The following is a 19,422-nucleotide window of genomic DNA, read 5'->3' as shown; positions in this document are numbered from 1 at the left end:
CGGAGCGAGCGGGGATCCGGAGCGAGCAGGGGTCCGGAGCGAGAGGGAGTCCGGAGCGAGCCGGGGTCCCGAGCGAGCGGGAGTCGGGAGCGAGCAGGGGTCCGGAGCGAGCCGGGGTCCGGAGCGGCGGCGGGCGGGAGCGAACTGGGGTTCGGAGCGAGCGGGGGTCCGGAGTGAACTGGGGTCCGGAGTGAGCCGGGGACTTGGAGCGAGCGGGAGCCCGGAGCGAGCGGGAGCCCGGAGCGAGCGGGGGCCCGGAGCGGCGGCGGGCGGGAGCGAACTGGGGTTCGGAGCGAGCGGGGGTCCGGAGCGAGCGGGGACCCGGGGCGAGCCGGGGTCCGGAGCGAGCGGGGACCCGGGGCGAGCAGGGGTCCGGAGCGAGCGGGGACCCGGGGCGAGCCGGGGTCCGGAGCGAGCGGGGGTCCGGAGCGAGCCGGGGACCCGGGGCGAGCGGGGATCCGGAGCGAGCGGGAGCCCGGAGCGAGCGGGGATCCGGAGCGAGCGGGGATCCGGAGCGAGCGGGGATCCGGAGCGAGCGGGGATCCGGAGCGAGCGGGGGTCCGGAGCGAACCGAGGTCCGGAGCGAGTGGGGTCCAGAGAAGGGAAGGGGGTTGAGGGGGTTGATGGGAATCGGTATTTTAAAAAGAAAAAAGAAAAACCACCAGCAGTGGTCCTGTGGAGAAGGTGTCACTGCATGGCTAAGTTCTCTCTACTGTCCACCACCTCATTTTGTAACACATATATGGTTTTTATAATTTCCTAAAATCCAAACGATCTCACTAGCTGGGAGTACTGTTCCATATTCTTTCATATGCAGATGTATCCTTGTGTAGAGGTAATCACCTACACGCGTTGTGTTAGGGGTTTTGTAAGGTTTGAGCATAGGAACTCTCTTATCCCTAAGTCCAGATACCCCAGAAAAATCAAAATTCTATGACTAGGAGGCATGAGATGAAACACAAGTGTCCATGAAATCAGCAACAAATGTTGCGAAATGTTCATCTGGCTCTGTTTAATCAGATTACAAAACTGTCAGCCCCGACCCTAGTCAGAAAATTAAAAGACAGAAATCATGAGCGCCACCTAGCGGGAAAAAATGACTATTGTCATCCTCAAGCCGCACATGGTCAAATATCAACGTCGTTTTTCTGACCACACAGCTCCTCGCCTGAGCTGCCTGCCCTCTACCCACCTTGGGGTGCTCCTCTGGCACATGTTGCTTGGAGAACTTGGCCAGCTGCACCAGCTCAGGGACGACCTCCTTGACATCATAGCTGTTGGTGCAGTTTACCAGGGTGTTGGCCACTGAGTAGAGGATGGTCTTGTCACTGGTCTGGAAGCCCCGGGTTAGGGAAAAGCAGAAAGGAATCACCAGAGTGATAGATCAGAGGAAGTCTCTAGGCTGATCCTAGCAGACCCCCCCCCCATTTCCAGAAGAGTCCAGACACTGTCTGCTCCCTCGGGATCTCGCTGCCTAAGGGTCCCAGACAGACATGTTGTCCTATCATTTTTGACAGGACAGAGCTGTAAGTCCCACAACCAGACAAGATGAGGGCCACCCAGTGAAAGAACCAATCCAGCTTCACCAGGGATGGTGGAGCCAGGGTGAGCCCTGAGCACCAGGGCCAACAGACCGGCACCCTTCCCTGAGCTTCGAGATCTGAATCACTCTTGCCTTGGCCAACTCGAACATGGCCTGCAGAGCAGGGATGTCCTGGACAAAATCATCCTTCACATCCGCGTCCAGCGTGAGGTAGGCCAGGCCCTCCACTGCCCAGCGCCGCGTCCGGGTGTCTATGGCGGTGTTACACAGCCACCTGGAAGTGGAGAGTGGGGAAACCACTGGAGAAGGAGCCAGAGCTCTGACCAACAGTGACTGAGGTTCAGGATAACAGGTAGCCAGTGAGGGGTCGTTTCCAGCCTGACATTACTGAAGCGCATCCCTGAAATCCTTCATAGAGGCCCATGAGGAGGCAAAGGTTCCAGAGGCATAACTTACTTTCGACATTGCTTGGCTAGCTTCTCCGTCGACCCTTCAGCAAACTGTCTGAGGCCGTAGTCGGAGCCCCCAGCTGAGCCAAGTTTACAGAGCCCCTGTGGCGAGGATACAGGAAGATCAGCAACACTGAGGACTGAGTCAGGGCCTGTGGTCAACACTGTCCCCCTTTCTCTGCCTGGACACACCTCTGTGCCCATGCCACCTCTTCGAAGATGCCCTCCCCGGTTCTCCAACGTGGGAAGAGGCCCACAAAGCCACAGGTCCTCACCATTTTGACTTCTTCAATGTTTTGAAAAATTTGCACAAGAGAATCATACTAAATATCTGCCGCCACTGTGAGACGGTGTGGGAAAGCAAAGACGTCATATCATGTAGGCAACAAGTTCAGACATACAAAGTCTAATGGGGGGGGGCATGAACCCTGTCAGGAAAAGAGCAATGCTTCTGGGGCAGAAAAGCTATCACGCCCTTTTTTTTTTTTCTTTAAAAAAAAAAAAAAAAAACAACCGGCATGAGGGTCAGGCATAGTGGTGCACATCTTTAATCACAGCAGACAGGTGGCAGAGGCAGGTGGATCTCTGGGAGTTCCAGGACAGCCAAAGCTACACAAGCAAAAAACTGACATGAGCAGCTGCAGAGAAGGCTCACTGAGTGAAGCCCTTGCTGTGTAAACATAAAAATCCTAACTCAGATCCCAGAACTGTGTGAACCTGGACGTAGCATGCATGGGTCTATGGTGCTAAGCATTCCTTCAGTGAGGCCATCCAGTCTGGTTATGCAATGGCATGTGTCAAACAAAGGTAAAAAAGCAATGGTCAACACTCAGGATGTCTGATGACATGTGCCATGACACACACACACACACACACACACACACACACACACACACAGAGAGAGAGAGAGAGAGAGAGAGAGTTTTCTTTTAATTATATGAGCCAGGCAGAGTGCTGCAGGCCTATAATTCCAGCTCACAGGGGATAGAAGCAGAAGAATAATGAGTTGAAGGCCAGACTGGCCTACAGAGTATGTTTGAGGCCAGTCTGGAATCTAAAATAAGACTCAAAAAAAAAAAATGTCTGGAGCTATGGCCTTTAATTCCAGCATCAAAAAGCTGAGGCGGGAGGATTGCAAGTTCAAGGTCAGCTTGGGACACATTATCACAATAAGCTACAACATACCTTTAAAAACAGAACTGCAACTACAAAAACTATCATTGTGGGCTAGAAAGACTGCTCTGCAGTCAAGAGCACTGACTGCTCTTCCAGAGGTCCTGAGTTCAATTCCCAATAACCACATGGTGGCTCTCAACCATCTGTAATGGGATCTGATGCCCTCTTCTGGTATGTCTGAAGACAGCTACAGTGTACTCATAACATATATGAGTATCATAACATAAATAAATATTTTTATTTAAAAAAAACTATCTCTGCCATATTGCATGTAGGAGGGAACTTGGGTTTGAGGGACTATGTTTATGAGAGGGAGGGTAGGTGCTTCACATGAAATAAATTGTTTGGAATAATAAATGTCTCTAGAGAGAAAAAACTATCACTGTGAATTCAAATCTAGGTCAATGAATCAAATTTCTGTAATTTTTTATGAGGTAAAGGAAGGAGAGTGTAAATAATTCAGTAAGGTGAAAATAATAAAACTGAAAGTCTAACAGCTGGCTAAAGACACATTTGTTGGTGTCTGCTCTGCAAGCCCTTCCTGGACAGTGTCCACGGTCGTGTCTTCACAGTATGCTAATTTCCTAGTGCTAAGCTCAGGGTCGTCCTCCTGACTTCATTGCCATGGCCCTGCCTATCACTTTGTCTGCAGGAGCACATGGATAGACCTAGGAGTGGGGGAGTCCTTAGTACCTGCCCCTGCCCTCATACTGGCTGCTTTTATGTCTACTTGACACAAAGAAGAGTTGTCAGAGAGGATGGAGCCTCAACTGAGAAAAATGTCTCCAAAGATCCAGTTGGAAGCATTTTCTTAATTAGTGATCAATGAGAGGGGGCCCAGCCCACTGTGGGTGGTACCACCCTGGACTGGTGCCATCTGCCTTCAGTGATATGGAAGTGCAAGCTGAATTAACCCTTTCCTTCCTAACCTGATTTTTGGTCATGGTGTTTCATCACAGCAATAATAACACTAAGACAAACCCTATGGTGGTTTGAATATGTTTGACCCATGGGAAGTGACACTAACGGGAGGTGTGACCTTGTTGGAGGAAGTGTGTCACTGTGTAGGTGGGCTTTGAGGTCTCCTAGTGCTCAGGCTGAACCCAGTACAGAAGGACCCTTCCTCCTAGCTGCCTGTGGATCAAGAACTCTTAGCTCCTCCAGCACCATGTCTGCCTGCATGCTGCCGTAATTCCCACCATGATAATGGACTGAATCTCTGAAACTGTAAGCCAGCCCCAATTAAATGCTGTCCTTTATAAGAATTGCCTTGGTCATGGAGTCTCATCACAGGAATGGAAACCCTAAGACACGCCTCCCTCAAGGATGGACACACCCCCTCAAGGGTGGACACGCCCCCTCAAGGATGGAGGTTGTGTTTTATTCATCCTGGTATCCCCAGCAGCACTAGGCACCCAGTCCACTCACCACCAGCGTGCGGATCTTGATCTTCTCATTCTTTGTGGTCTTGTAGATCTGCTTGAGAAGCGTCACACCGTTGGTGATGATGAAGGTGGCCCGGCTGAGCTTCGTGGAAGCGTGGATGAGAGCCTCCACAGCCACCAGCTGGTCCGCCTCGCGCTCCGAGCCACACAGAGCAACCATCATCTCCATCACACCTTTCATGCCCAGCAGCTGATTGCCCAGGTCAAAGGGCCCCTGCAAGATGCCGGACACAGTCTGGATGGCATTTACATTCTTGTCCATGTCCTGGGGGTCAAATTTGCTCCTAAAACAGAGGACAAGAGTGGTCAAGAGAATCAACCCAAGGAGGTAAAAAAGATGGCATGAAGGAAGATTTGAATTTGCCTTCCTTCAGGAGCTCTGTGGCACTGGGTGAGTCACTGAACCTTTCTGAGTCTCGGCTCTTTGGTCTACAAATAGAGAGCATAGTGCTGTTATTTCTTAAGGACACATTAAAATAAATACATAAATAATTAAATAAGTCTTAGCTGGGCAGTGGTTGTGCACACCTTTAATCCCAGCACTTGGGAGGCAAAGACAGGTAGATTTCTGAGTTCGAGGCCAGCCTGGTCTACTAGTCTACAGAGTGAGTTCCAGGACAGCCAGGGCTATACAGAGAAACCCTGTCTCGAAAAACCAAAAAAACCAAACCAAAACAAAACAAACCAAGAACACATGACATCACGGCTGCTCGCAGGGTATGTCCCCCTGACAGCACATTGACCTTCGGGATTGACCTTCAGGAAGTTGAATTATTGGACAGAGAAGGAAGCAGCATTGAGGAGTGCATTGGCCTGCATTGCAGCACCCCAAAGTTTCTCTCTTGATGACCTGGGGTACCCTAAAATGTCATTTCAAATTAGGATGAGTGACAAGTTACGAGATGCTAGTTATGAGATGCTAGTGCATAACCACAGCCCCAGACGGGCCCAGTGAGGCACCTAGGAGCTGCCCTCTGGCAGGTGAGGGTACGGAACTCAATTTGGAATCTCATGAGATGAGACGGTGAGGGGAACACCCGAAAGTGGGGGGTGGAATAACCCAAGGACATAAATGGGGACCAGGGTACACACAGAGCCCCAGGGTTAAAAGCAGTGGATATGTCCTGCAGACGCCGGTGCCATATCCCAGACCCTGCCTTATCCCAGTAGTCCCTGTCTTTCCCTGAGCTCAAGGACGTTGACCAATCAGGACTGGACACTCTACAAGCATGAGTTCCTCACATGCATGGAGGACCTACGTGGAAACTTTAGGTGGCAACTCTTCCTGTATCTGCCAGTCCATTCGTGTGTTTAGGGAGCCACCGCCTGACCAAGGCTTGCTTGGGGCTTCGTCTCCCATTTAGCTGGAGCTTGTATCTCAATAAAAAGCTTTTCCTTGTAGCTCTCTAGGTCCAGACTTCTTTCTAAGGTTTATGGAACTAAGACTCAAGCTGCAGGGACAGGGGGACTCTTGAAGCTAGCAGGATGGGCTGAAGCTCTGGTAGGTAGCTTCAGCCATGAAGAGCTTTAAGAGCCAAGTCAAGGTTAACAGGAGAACAGGACTGAATGGGCGCTGGCATGCCTGGGAGCTCAATGTAGTTCTTCCTTTGGCAGTTGAAAAAAAATACTTAGGTGATAGGAATGTATCAGACATGTTGCCAGATGTGGTGGGTTACACCTTTTACCCCAGCATTTGGGAGGCAGAGGCACTTGATTTCTGTGAGTTTGAGGCCAGCCTGATCTACATAGAAAGTTCTATGCCAGTAGGAGCTACATAGTGAGACCTTTTCTAAGATAGATAGATAGATAGATAGATAGATAGATAGATAGATAGATAGATAGATAGATAGATAGATAATAGATAGATGATAGATAGATAGATAGATAGATAGATAGATAGATAGATAGATAGATAATGAATGTATGAATTTGCCCTACAAAAATCTAAAACATCCCTGGCCCTTTACAAAACCAGCATGCCACCTTAGGAGGAGAGAGGGGACACGGAGAAAAGGTAATGTCCTTTCCTCCCAGAACTCGTCCAGAGTGCAGCTTCCTAAGCTGAGGCATGGGTAGTGTTCCAGAAATCTGGACAATCTACTGGAATCACTTAACAGCCAAAGAGCTGCATCAAAAGAACGGTGGGGGACATGTAAGGAGAAAGACTCAACACAGCTGATGGAGAGGTCCACACAGGAGGAACTGCAGACCTCCCACCAACAGCCTGGACCAGTGTACCATCATGGGAGTGCAGCCTCCTAGAAATATCTTCTAACCCCAGTCAAGCCATCAAACCACCGGGTGGCTGCAGCTGCAGCCTAGATACCTTGCTGGGAGACCCCAAGCTAGAATCACCCAGCTACCCAGTTCCCAGATACCCATTCTACTGCGAGGTCATAAATTGCTATCATTTCTGTAAGTTACAAAAGGTAGGGGTGACTGGCTACACAGCCACAGGTGGGTGGGGCCTCCTGGGAACTCACGTGATGTACTCTTCGCAGATCTTGCGGAAGTGGTCGCGCTCTGGGTCACAGCGCAGGTCATCGTAGAGCTTGTTGATGAGGATGGAGGCCAGCATTCGGGTATTGTCCGTCAACGGCAGGCAGGAGGGCAGGTCTGGAACCTGCCCCACCACCTTCAGGATCTTCCTCAGACCTGTGGGGTGACAGCCTCAAGAGTGAGATTCCCAAGGGTGAAAAGTATCTCATCACTGGTCCCCACCAGCTGTGACTGCAGACAGTACATGGCCTCTCCAGAGTTCAGGGGACTGGAGAGGGGACAAGAGGCTCAGGCCTTTCATCTGACCCTGCACCTGTGGAGCAAGCCACCTGTTGCATGGCCAATATTCCCACCATACTGAAACACAACAGTAGTTGATCTCAGTTCATGGGTTGGGTCTGATCTTCCTTATAAACGACTTCATACTATCTTTTCCCTAGGCCTCAGTATTAGTATCATTTACAAAGGTGAAAAAACACAACCTATTTAATAGACTCAAGGACTCGGTCAGATGATGTACAGAAACAGCCCAGGACCCATCCAGAGGCATAATCACTCTTCAAATGTCTGTCATTTCTATAGTAGTTATTAATCATTATCGTTACCTTATGGATGAACCTTCAGTGGCTTCTTCCACTAGACTAAATTCAAGACTCACACGTTCGCTGAGCAAGTAGATCAACAAATGAAAGAGCCCCTTATCTGTCCTACCTTCAGCCTGGTATGGGAAATGGGTATGTAAACATGCCAGGAAGGTTCTACCGGTACTGAATACTAACGATGCAGATGAGGCAACCAGCTTCCACAGAGCTGCAAGCTGGGGACTCAGACAGAGCTCCTTGGCAGGTAGGAAGTGTTTCCCTAGCATATCAAAGGCCCTGGTTTGATCCTCCTTTCTCTAAAAGGTGATTGGTCAGGCACAGAGTCAGATGGAAGACCAGGCCTCTTGTTCCCTCTCCAGATTGTACCGAGCATTCCCTTCGTGCCAAGGGGCTTGGGACTTGTTCCCTGATCCAGGCTTAACAACCATCCGACTGCTTAGCAATCAGTTCCGTCTTTCGGATGTGGAGAAGCCAAGGTTGCTACTCATAATCTTGTAGCCAGCCAAGTGACATACAGAGAGGACAGCTTCCCTGTGAGGTCTGTTGTCAAGCCCAGCGTGTTAACTGTCATGCCATAAAGCTTATGGGACATCTAATGTCAGAGGAAGCTTGGAGGTGGAGAGACCTTGAGTGACACCCGTCAGAGGGAGGAAGAAGGGCGGAGGCAAACGCAGGAGGGGCGGAGCTCGGCTTGCGGAGAGGGAGCTGAAAGTGATTGACAGCAACGTTACACTGAACATATTTTTACCACTGCAATGAAAACCTCCACTTCCCCTCTATTCCTCTTGGTACACCTGACGCCGGCAGAGTATCCTACAATTCAACTCTGACACTACCTGGGGTTGGCACAGACCCCTCAGGCTGAGTGAGGGCTCAGTCCCGCAAGATGGCCTCCACTGCAAACGGTCCTAGCTTTCCCCCATCCTCTGCCCCGCATGCTTACAAGCAGGGGCCCCCGGGGATCCCCTTGTCAGGCCGATAACGTGTGAGAATGGCTCACGGAACTCAAGACAGTTTACTTACTACGCTATCAGTTCATAGAAAGGATGGGGCAGGAAGGGCTGGATGGGGAAGGGACGCAGGATGAGATGTAAGGAAGGGCAGGGCGGGAAGCTCCAGTCTTCAGGTGTTGCCTTCCCAGAGTCCATTCGCCTCCTTCACCCCCGAAACTCTGAGCCTCTTCAGTGAAGGGTGGGTTTGTATTTTGCTTTATTGAAATAGAGGCTTCACGACGTAGACATGATTAATGATTAATTATATCACTGTCTGTTAGTGACGTCAGTCTCGGGCTCTCACCCTGATTTCAAAGGTTAGGGGGTAGTTGGGAGATGCGGATGAGCAGCGTAGGAAGTTCCCAATCTCTAACCACGGGGCTAGCTTCCCTGAAACCTCTTATAGTCCTTCCAAACTCTTCACGGGCACCCAGGGCGCTAGCCTCATCCACTTATAAAAGATACTTAGTGAAAATCACGACAGTCGTGCAGTTGTGTGAGTTATGTGCCAGGAGAGTACAGAGGCCAAACATATCGTCCTCATTATGTCACCAACTCACACACAAAAAAAAGGTTCGGTTCGGTAGGGCCCGATGAAGCCTGGTTTGCAAAGACTGCCCCCCCCCCACCGCAATGCACCGTCCACCCCAATTTACCTCTAACTTTCCCCCTCCATCTTGCCTATGGATCCCTCCCACTTCTCTGCCCTTGGACCACTCAGGGCCTCCTCCTTGTACGCCAGGAGCTCATTTGGGTTTGACTCTCCTTCCCAGTACCCTCTCTGGCCCTGTCTGAGTTACACACGAGCCTCATGCTGCAGCTCTGCACTGGCCTCCTGCGGCTTCTAAATCCACTTGGTTTCCACCTGAGAGCTATTCCATTTAGTGCCTTCCAACCAAGGAAGAGAATAAGACACGCTCCCCCACCACACACTCCCCACCTACTCCATCCCATAAACCACGTATTTGATCCTACAGCAGAGAGGAAAGAGGCCAGTGCTGTTTTTCAGAATATATACAGGGACCAGAACTGGGGTTGGGGGCATGATAGCAGTCGTTAGGCACCTGGGTCAAGTGTTAAAAGTCTAATTACTTGCTGGTGCACTGTGTTGGATGCATGTGTGGGGACTGCATAGTTAGTAGTCCTGTTTGTTGCAAACACTTAATCCTGCCTTTTTGATCTATCCAATGTTTTAGGGTACTCACCACTTCCTGGGTATGTTCTTGCCCTTAGTTCAGAGCCTTTACCTACCAGCTTCAAGAGACCCTGGGGAAATCCTACTACACAAATGCCTGCCACCCCCTTCAGCTGGGACTGAAGTCCCTCTCCAGACAACACCCTTCTATTCTCTCTACACAGAGACAAGTATCTGGGCCTACCCCAACGGTATGACGGAACCCCGAGCTCCTTCACCCCCCATCTCACCGTTATCTACAACATAGATGGTGCGTGAGTTGTCATGAATGGACAGGTCCTTCCGGGGGACGTTCTTATTAAGCAGGTTCAGTGCCTGGTCTCTGCCCTGCCCAGACACCTTCTTACTGACCAGCATGTCCAGCAGGTGGCTGGTGATCTGCTTCAGGTCCTTCTTGGTATCTGAGGAACAGAAAAGGAGGGCAAATAGAGGCGAGAGAAAATTTCACATGGAGAGGATGGAGAATGGCAGAAATGTCTAGAGGGACTCTGGAAGGCCTGCAGTCCCTGTTTTCTGAGTTCAAATATGAAAAATTCCCCCTGCAGAAGCGCTTATCGGTTGATGGTGCTATTTGGAGGGGCTCTAGAAACTCTAGGAGGTAGGGTCTGACTGAAGGAAGGAAGCCACTCGGGGCAGATCCTTGAGAGATGTTTCTGGTTGCAGGTGGTGCCTCCCATCTCTCTCCTTCCTTCCTTCCCTCCATTCTTCCTTCCTTCCTCCCTTCTTTAACTCCTTCTCCTTCTCCTCTTTCCCCTCTTCTTCCTCTTCCCTCTCCCCCTCCTCTTCCTATTCGCCATGAGGTGAGAAACCTCCCTAGATGTCTGCTCCCACAACATGATGTCTGATGGTCCGCCCAAGTGCACGACGCCGAGCAACCACTGGATACATCCTCTGAGCGTTCAAGCAAAACAGATCCTTCCTTAAGCTGTCATCTGGTATCAGGGTCTTGGCCATACAAAAGTAACTGGTACAGTGAGCATGTGAATTTCCCTAGACAGTGCTGTCTGTCTCACACATCTTCCCCAAAAAAGCAAAGAAATCCCCAAGCAACATCCCCAAGGGTCACTCTGGCCACTGAACACTGTCTCACCCCACAACCCTTTATTTTCAAACAGCTCCTGTTCTTGGAAAGCCCCTCACTGCCAGGCATTGCCTGGCAGTGACCCACAAACATTTTTTTTAAAGATTTATTTATTATATGTAAATACACCGTAGCTGTCTTCAGACACTCCAGAAGAGGGAATCAGATCTTGTTAAGGATGGTTATGAGCCACCATGTGGTTGCTGGGATTTGAACTCCAGACCTTCGGGAGAGCAGTCGGGTGCTCTTACCCACTGAGCCATCTCACCAGCCCCCACAAACATTTTGTTTCGCTTTAATAAACTTTGTTTTGTTTTGTTTTGTTTGGATGGCGAGCTTCGAGACAGGGTCTCTCTGTATAGCCCTGGCTGTCCTGGAACTCACTTCGTAGACCAGGCTGGCCTCAAACTAAGAAATCCCCCTGCCTCTGCCTCCTGAGTGCTGGGATTAAAGGCGTGCACCACTATACCCCACTTGTTTTGCTTTTTTGATACAAGGTTTCTCTGTGTAGCCCAGGCTGTCCTGGAACTCACTCTGTAGACCAGGCTGGCCTTGAACTCAGAGATCCTCCTGCCTCTGCCTACCAAGTGCTGGGGTTAAAGGCGTGCGCCACCACCACCACCTGGCTCAGTTTCCAGTTTTTAATTGATATTCATGTAAATATATTTACATGGCTAGGAAGGGACAGGAGGGATCCAGTGGATCGTCTGAATGGGTACAGAGTTTGTTTGGGGCAACATTTTTCTTCCTTACAGATTTCTGTATCTGTCCAAGTCTCCCCAGTGAGCTCCCATTACATCGTGATGAAATATGAATAATCCAAAATTATCATTTTAACTATTTTTGAGTATAAAATCGAGTGACATTGAACACAGTCACACTGATATGAGCCATCACCACCATGGCTCCTTCTAGGCTGAAAAGCAGACAATCCTGTACTCAGCAGCTTATGAACTTCCATTTGTATCACCCCAGCACACATACTAAAATCAAGCCAGGCCACCCGTGCACATGGGAACTGTCAGTAAGGTGGTGACTGGCTCTGCCTTGGACCCACACGGTCTAGAACAGAAGAATATCTCCTACCCAGAACCAAGGCCTCCTCCTTCCCACGATGCTCTCTCTTGTCCTCCCCAGACAGCGAGTCAATGATGGCCTGGAGCAGGTTGCAGACAGCCAGAGACATCTCTTCATTCTCCAGGGCCATGAGGCTGCAGATTCTGTCTATGCGGACTGCCTGCAGGATCGCGGTGGCCTAGACCCGGGAGGAACAGAGTCAGCAACCCTGCCCCTCTCATCAGTTTGGCATCCAGGTTAAGAGGTGGGTGGTGACCGCCCTACCCACTTCATGCTATAGGGAAGTGGGACCTACAGTCTGGGAAACTTCCTCCAGGAGACTCCGAGCTATGTCACCCCATGCTGGATGGAGTCTTGGGGGCACTGAGTTCATGCCTCGGGCAGGACCTCAGTGAGATAGATGTAAGTGTAGAAAATACTCAAAGACTGAATATGAAGAAATACGCATTACAATGCTTTCGCATTCAGCTCTTCTTGTAATCAACTTTCAACAAACACCCCTGCTTAGTCAAGCCCACTTCCAGCTTGCAGGGAAAGGGCTCAGAGCACTCTTGAGCCGTTATTCACATGAACCAGGCTGGGAGACAAAAGACCCTTGAGACTCTGTCTCAAGTTCTATTAGTGCCAACCACAGTCCCTACCACGTGCCACCCTCTGCTTCCTTGGACCAGCTGCCACCCGCACCACCTATCCCAAGCCCCAGGCCCTCACCCTAGCTCTGTGGCCACTGCACATGCCAGACAGGGTCCGCACGGCAGCTAGCAGCAGCTCAGGCCGCTGGGTGTTCATAAGCTGCAGCAGCAGAGCCACTCCATTGCTCTGGAAGATCCTCTCAGCCCCCGCTTCTTCACGGCCCAGGACGATGAGGTTGTTGGCAGCCTGAGGGAGAAGCAATGGAGGTTGTCAGGAAGCCAGAGGGAGGCTTTGACCATGAACCCAGGGCAGGGGCTAGTAGACAGACTGTATCTGCAGAGCATTGGTCTACTCTCCCCTCCTGGTTGCCTGCAGAAAATAGTCTCCTCTTGACTGCCTGTAGCACACATGCCCCTTCTGCTGCCTGTGGATCAAGATGTAGAACTCTCAGCTCCTTCTCCGGCACCACGTCTGTCTGCACGCTGCCGGGTTTCCTGCCATGATGATAATGGAACCTCTGAACCAATTAAATGTTTTCCTTTATAAGAGTTGCCACGGTCATGGTGTCTCTTCACAGCAATGGAAACCCTTGCTAAGACAGGAGGTAAATGACTGAGACTCCAGGCAAATGTGACCTGAACATTGCTATAAGCTTAGGGCATTGTGCTGTTCCAAATAACACTGCTTTATCCGTGACAACTCATTAGGTCCTCAGAGAAGCTGTAAAGTACATTTTTTTATCGTGTGAATTCATTGGCCACAGAGTGAATACACTGCCCTTCTTTGGGCACCGGCATCCAAGTTCTGACAGAAATAAATGCAAAACATTTCAATGTTCACTCGAAGACTGGAGAGAAACGTGAGACAGATCAAACGGTTTGGCTGAGATGACTGTTATCAGTAAATATTTCAATGTTTTTATAATGTGTCAGCATGACCTCTTGGTCATGTGTACTTTTCACACAGCATTATTTGAATGCATCCGTGTTTCTTGGGATCAAAATTACAGTGAGGCCAGTTAGATATCCCTCGCAGGTGCAAAACTTAAGGAGACAGCAAATAGCCCAATATCCAGATAAGTGAGGTTTAATGAAATATTTTTTAATCAGAATCAAGGCCAAACTTTCAATAAACAAAATATCTGATTTTAAACAATGACGTCATCCGACCCTGCTGTTTAATTTGCCACAATGACTTCACCCCAGTCTTGACCCTTCTTATGGTTAATGCCAGTTTCTTTCTTTCTTCCTTCCTTTATTTCTTTTTTTTTTTCTTTTTCTTTTTAAGTTCTATGTTTTATAATTTATCTATTATGGGGGAACTATAGGTTAAAGATACCCTGCAGAACTTGGTTTTCTCCTTCCACCACGGGAATCGAACTCAGGTTGTCAGACTTGGAGAGAGGCACCTTTACCCTCTGGCCATCTCACTGACCCCCTCCGGTAGCCTAGACTGGTCTCTGAGGGCTGAGGCAGCAGAGGCTAGCTTTGAACACCTGACCCTCTGACCTCCACATTCTACATGTTGGGGTTAAAGGCATATGCCTGACTCCGACTTAATGCCTTTTGCTCTCTGGGAGGTTTGAAGTCTCTCTAAGAGACTCTCTTCTCCTTTTATGGAATTGTTGTAGAAAATTAGGATGCCAAAGGAAGCAAGTCTAGAGCAGGGCTCTCCGATGGGATTCTGAAAGGTAAGTGGCTGTGCTGCCCATCTTGCTTGTACCTGTGGCTACAACACATTTAAAGTTTGTTCAGTAGAACCAGGAACACATTTCCTAGTTCACATTTTGCGTTGGTTTATCTTGGTCTTACTGTGTAGCCTAGGCTGGCCTTGAATTCATGATCGACCCGACTTAGGTCACAGGCTCTACTCTGCCTGGATGTTTTCCCTCCAGTATGTGTACTTTATGTACAAAATGTGTAACTGTGACCATATGTGGCTGTTGTAATGCCGCTTTCTAATGAGATTAACCCGGAGCGGAGCCAAGGTTTCTTCACAGTCATGGTTACCGCCCTCTTACCATCCCAGGCCAAGGAATCCTTTCATGGAAGCCGCGTGGAGAGAGCGCCCTCTCTTGGCAAGAATGACGCATCACTCACCTTCTCCCGCTTATCAGCCTCGCTGTTTTCGTTCAGAAGGATTTCAAACATCGTCTGTACCCTGGAGTCTGTAGAAAACTGCACACGGAGCTGAAGAAAGAGAGGCCTCAGTAAAGCAGGCAGATGGAGCACCTTATATATTCTTCATATATTCAACTCAGAATAAAGATCTAATCTGGGGGCTGGTGAGATGGCTCAGTGGGTAAGAGCACCCGACTGCATAGCTGGGCATGGTGGCGCAGGCCTTTAATCCCAGCACTTGGGAGGCAGAGGCAGGTGGATTTCTGAGTTCGAGGCCAGTCTGGTCTACAGAGTGAGTTCCAGGACAGCCAGGGCTATACAGAGAAACCCTGTCTCGAAATCTTTCATTAGGTGGTCTAAGGGATCACCTGCCCGGCTCCCTCCATGCTGCTCCCTCCCCGCCTCCTACAGCTGGGGGCTTTTGTTCCTCCCTCCTGCTTGTGTGGGCTCCTCTGTTTGGGTGGGCAGGCTCCTCCTTCACCCACCCCTTTTCTCATCTCCCCCTCTTTTTCATTCCCTCCCCCATCCCCCCAACACTGTGTCTGAGTGTGACATGGTCCAGCCACACAGGATGCCTTGGCGCAGAGTGCTGAGTGAACTACTGTTCTCCTGCTCTTCCTTACAGGAGGAAGCCGACATGTCTAAGGGGTCAACCAGAAAGAAGTCAGTAGCTGAGCCAGGGAAGGACTCAGGGCTCCATGCCTTTGTCCATCTACCCAGAAATGATCTCATGTTCCCACAGACTCTGACCCTCTAGTCCCCAGTGGTCTTCCTGATTCCCAAGGATTCCTGGCTACTTTAATCCCCCTAGAGTCATAATAATGGAGACTCACTAGGTAACCATAATTCCTTTTCAAAGCTTCCATTTGAAATGTAGAAGAACTGTAGCCATGAGTAGCTTGTGCTCTCACTCATCACCACAGCTCTCTCCATCACTCACAGGCAGCCTTACTCTCCTACCTGTTCCATGGAGCCTGCCCAGGCTCTGTGCTGACTCTGGATTGATGGTAGCTGAAGAGGCGGGGCTCATCTGTCCTCCCATCTCAACCTCTCTAGCCCATCTCCCCCTAAGAATGGAATGGAAGCAGACAAAGTCCTCTGGGAGGGCCCAGCTTACCTGCTCTTGGATGCTGGTGTTGAGCCTCCGCAGTGTCTCCTGGAAGTTCTGGTTCCTTGGCTCGAGGGTAGCACAGCGCTGCACATCCTTGAATGCCTGGTCCAGCTTACCCAGATGCTCCAGTGCCTGGCATCGCCGATACAATGCTTTGATGTCAGCAGAGTTGATGTCAATGGCTACAGAGGGGGGACAGGCAGATCCTCAGGGGGGCTGAGCTACAAGACTGATCTCCCTATTCCACTGCCCAGGAAGGATGTCTTCCTTATTTGAACTAGCTGGCTCATATCATTGTTTGTTTGTTTGTTTGGGAGAAAGACCCATAGAGCCTCAAGGTTGGCAAAAAGACTAAAGGTCCTCTCCCCCTGAATCCCCCCAGCAATACTCCCCAACTTCTATCTGATTCCTAATGCTTCCCCGACCACAGGATTCCTATCAGGGGTCCATCTTACTGAAGATTGTATATCCCCAGAAATAGGGTGTCCCCCTCCTTTCTGAGACAGCCAGGCAACTCCATCAATAAATCTGTCACAGCTGGTTATGGTGGGAGCTTTTAATCCCAGCACTCGGGAGGCAGAGGCTGACTGACCTCTGTGAGTTCAAGGCCAGCCTGGTCTACAGAGCTAGTTCCAGGACACCCCAAAACAAACAAACAAACAAACAACACCCTTTGCTTATTCCTACCCAAACTCCTCCCTGTGCTTTTTTTGTCTCTTTATCCTAGGTCTGGCTCTGAAGCCCCCGAGGTGAAACTAAACCTTCCTTATTCCACCTGAGAGCTACCTCCCCTGAGCTACATAATGCCAGATGCTTCATTTCTTTCTCCAGTGGTTTCTTGGCCTTCAGAACCCACAGATTATCATAGCACCTAATAACAATGGAAGGCAGCCGTGCTGGGTGAGGGTGCCGCGTGGAGCTCACCTCTGGAAGCATCCGAGGCTGCCTGGGTGTAGCTCTCCTGAGAAACAGGAGCGAGAGACTCCATTAGCGAGGGCCCAGTGGAGGCAATCAGCATCCCCTAAGTGAGGGAAGAAGTTAACCCGGGGCGGGGGGCGGGGGTGGGGGTGGGTACTGCAGGTTATCGGGGGCTTGGGATGCACCCGTGCCTGGTACGGAAAAGCACAGATTGTAGTATCAGGCAACCCCAGGTTTAAATGCCAGCTCCTCTGCCGCCGGGGAAAGTTTGGTCACGTTAGCCTGCTTTCTGAACCTTGGGTTTCTTGACTGAGATCCGAGAACGAGAGCGAGAGCGTAGGCTGTCCCAGGGCTCTCTTCAAAGGAGTGGCCCAACACATGAAAAGCGCCTCTCTGTTGGGCCAACTGTGACTGGTGGATTCCTGCTTCTCTAGAGCAGTGGCCCGTGTAACAGGAGGCACATTTGCCAACTCAAGGGGTCTAGAGGGCATAGTGAGGATGATGATGGCTCACTTCCGTCGGACCATCACAACCTTGTCTCCAGCCTTAGCCGCCCCCAGCCCACCCACGCTGTCCTGTCCCCAGACCGTTTTCAGACTGCAGGCTGCCCGATTCCGGTAGAGCGTAGCCAGCAGGGCCTTGTCCTTGGTCAGCTTCAGGGCCTGGCTGTAGCTCTTGGTGGCTGCCTTGTAATCCTGGAGCTGAAAATGCCGGTTCCCTTCCTCCTTCAGCTGTGCCGCTTCAGCCTCTGCCATCTGCGGGGACACCAACAGCTCTGTGTGGTCAGCCTTTTGCTGGACACCCAGGACAGGGCTCTTAGTCTGATAGCTAGAGTCCCAGGTTTCCCTCTCCTAGTGTAGGGTAGGAATTCTGCCGGCAAGGTATCCACTCCAGCACCCCTAAATCCACTGACCACCCCTTCCAAAGGACAATGGTGTTTACTTGGGGCTTGACTCCCACTGAAAGGGCTGACAGAGTCCCTAAGCTTCCCTCTCCATCTCTTTCAACCATCTCTTTCAACCAAAGCAGGCCTGCAGTTCTGAAAGTTCTCTGGCCTTCTCCTTGCCCAGTCTACCAGCCTACTCACAGTCTCCCCGAGATGCCTCCTCCTAGGCTCTGCTCCGGAGCTCTGTGGTCCACCTCAGACAGCTTCAGTCTACTGCTCCCAGCCCCCACCCTGCAGACTTTATCACCCCAGCCAGTGACTCCAGACTATATTTGGCCACAGGGGCAGGTGCTCCTGGAAGCTGTCATTGATACAGGGCCCTCCCCCTGCCTGGACTGGACATCCATGCCCACATGAAGGGACTGACTCCCCTCTGACCCTCGAACACCTCGCTCAGGGGCAGTCCTGGAAGACTTTAGATTCATTACCTCAAAGTGTGGGCGAAAGATCCAGAAGAGACAGGAATATCCCTTGGGGACTTGCCCTGCCTAGGCAAGTTATAATGCCCCTTCCCCACCTCCGTCCCCAGATAAACAACCCTCCCCCCACCATCACCACTACTACTGCTATTTTGGGAGCAGAGTGACAGCTGAGGGGCTGATAGACTTGGACACACAGCAGCTGCCCAGGTCCCTCTGGAGACTTCTAGAAAGGACTCTCTGGAGGGAGGGGGAGAGCAGAGCAGAGGAAGGTCTCTTCTTGCTTCTCTTCATACTTGTTCACAGCCCCGGCAGCATTTGCTCAAAAGCCCCTGCTTTTGGAAAGCCCAACAGGACTTGCTGACTCGCGTGTGAGCAGGTTGCTGTGTGAGCGTGTTTGTGTCCCATCCCTCCCTGTCTGCGTTGATGAACACACTCAGTCCCCCATCCTGGCTGTGACTCCCTTGGAAGTTGGCTCTCTTCCTCTGGATTAGACTTCATTCTCCTAGGACAAGGACTAAGTCAGAGCTGGAGTCCCCTGAGCTCAAGGACCGTAGCCACCTTCCTTTGATCCAGATCTCTCCCAGGACAAGTAGAGGCTCCCTCTACAGAAGTGGCCATCACCATGGTGGAAGGGTGTCTCTGGGAGCTGGCATTGCTTATTTCTCCTCAGCCAGCTTTAAAAGGCTGTCCTCACGGAGAGTCGGAACTCTCCTGTCCTTCAGTGTCTGCTCCAGGAGGTCAAGATTGCCATTGGGGAACTTCTGTCGCCATCCCAGGTACAGAACCTGGCAGACAGCGCCCTGGTGTTTTTTATGAATGAATGAATGAATGAATGAAAGATGGATCTTCATTCTTATGCTCTGCTCCCCTCCCTTTTATTCTCCCCATACTTACAATATATTTCAAAACACACCTGAAAGATACAGAAGAAAAGCCACCCGTAGGGACACCCACAATAGCTTCTGCAAGTATGACTGTGAGTTTAGAATGTGGGTACACAGCTATGTGACCTTGGACAGGTCCCACTGCCCTGTCCAAAAGGCCCAGTCCTAACAAGTGAGCTTGTTTGTTTCTTGATTCTCTCATTTTTGTTTTCCAAGCTGGCTTCAGACTGGCTTCAAACTCTTAGACTTAGCCAGGCGTGGTGGCGCACGCCTTTAATCCCAGCACTCGGGAGGCAGAGGCAGGCGGATTTCTGAGTTCAAGGCCAGCC

General features: G+C 50.6%; 1 protein-coding gene across 1 annotated transcript in view; it reads right to left on the bottom strand.

Annotated features, from left to right (window-relative positions):
- Unc45b (unc-45 myosin chaperone B) overlaps positions 1 to 18,035 on the bottom strand; it is a 28,947-nt gene extending 10,912 nt beyond the window's left edge. The window contains exons 1-13 of the mRNA XM_021211678.1: positions 17,929 to 18,035; positions 17,429 to 17,596; positions 16,848 to 16,884; positions 15,930 to 16,105; positions 14,792 to 14,881; positions 12,771 to 12,938; positions 12,069 to 12,237; positions 10,132 to 10,302; positions 7,097 to 7,268; positions 4,597 to 4,897; positions 2,000 to 2,094; positions 1,676 to 1,817; positions 1,193 to 1,333 (exon numbers count right to left, since the gene is read on the bottom strand). Coding sequence (XP_021067337.1) covers positions 1,193 to 1,333; positions 1,676 to 1,817; positions 2,000 to 2,094; positions 4,597 to 4,897; positions 7,097 to 7,268; positions 10,132 to 10,302; positions 12,069 to 12,237; positions 12,771 to 12,938; positions 14,792 to 14,881; positions 15,930 to 16,105; positions 16,848 to 16,884; positions 17,429 to 17,596 — 1,830 coding nt within the window. The 5' untranslated portion in view covers positions 17,929 to 18,035. The remainder of the gene's footprint in view (positions 1 to 1,192; positions 1,334 to 1,675; positions 1,818 to 1,999; positions 2,095 to 4,596; positions 4,898 to 7,096; positions 7,269 to 10,131; positions 10,303 to 12,068; positions 12,238 to 12,770; positions 12,939 to 14,791; positions 14,882 to 15,929; positions 16,106 to 16,847; positions 16,885 to 17,428; positions 17,597 to 17,928) is intronic.
- Between the last annotated feature and the right edge of the window lie 1,387 nt (positions 18,036 to 19,422).

This window comes from Mus pahari, chromosome 14 (assembly GCF_900095145.1).
Source record: "Mus pahari chromosome 14, PAHARI_EIJ_v1.1, whole genome shotgun sequence".
Classification (NCBI taxonomy): Eukaryota; Metazoa; Chordata; class Mammalia; order Rodentia; family Muridae; genus Mus; species Mus pahari.
This window is presented reverse-complemented; position numbering and strand designations above follow the sequence as displayed.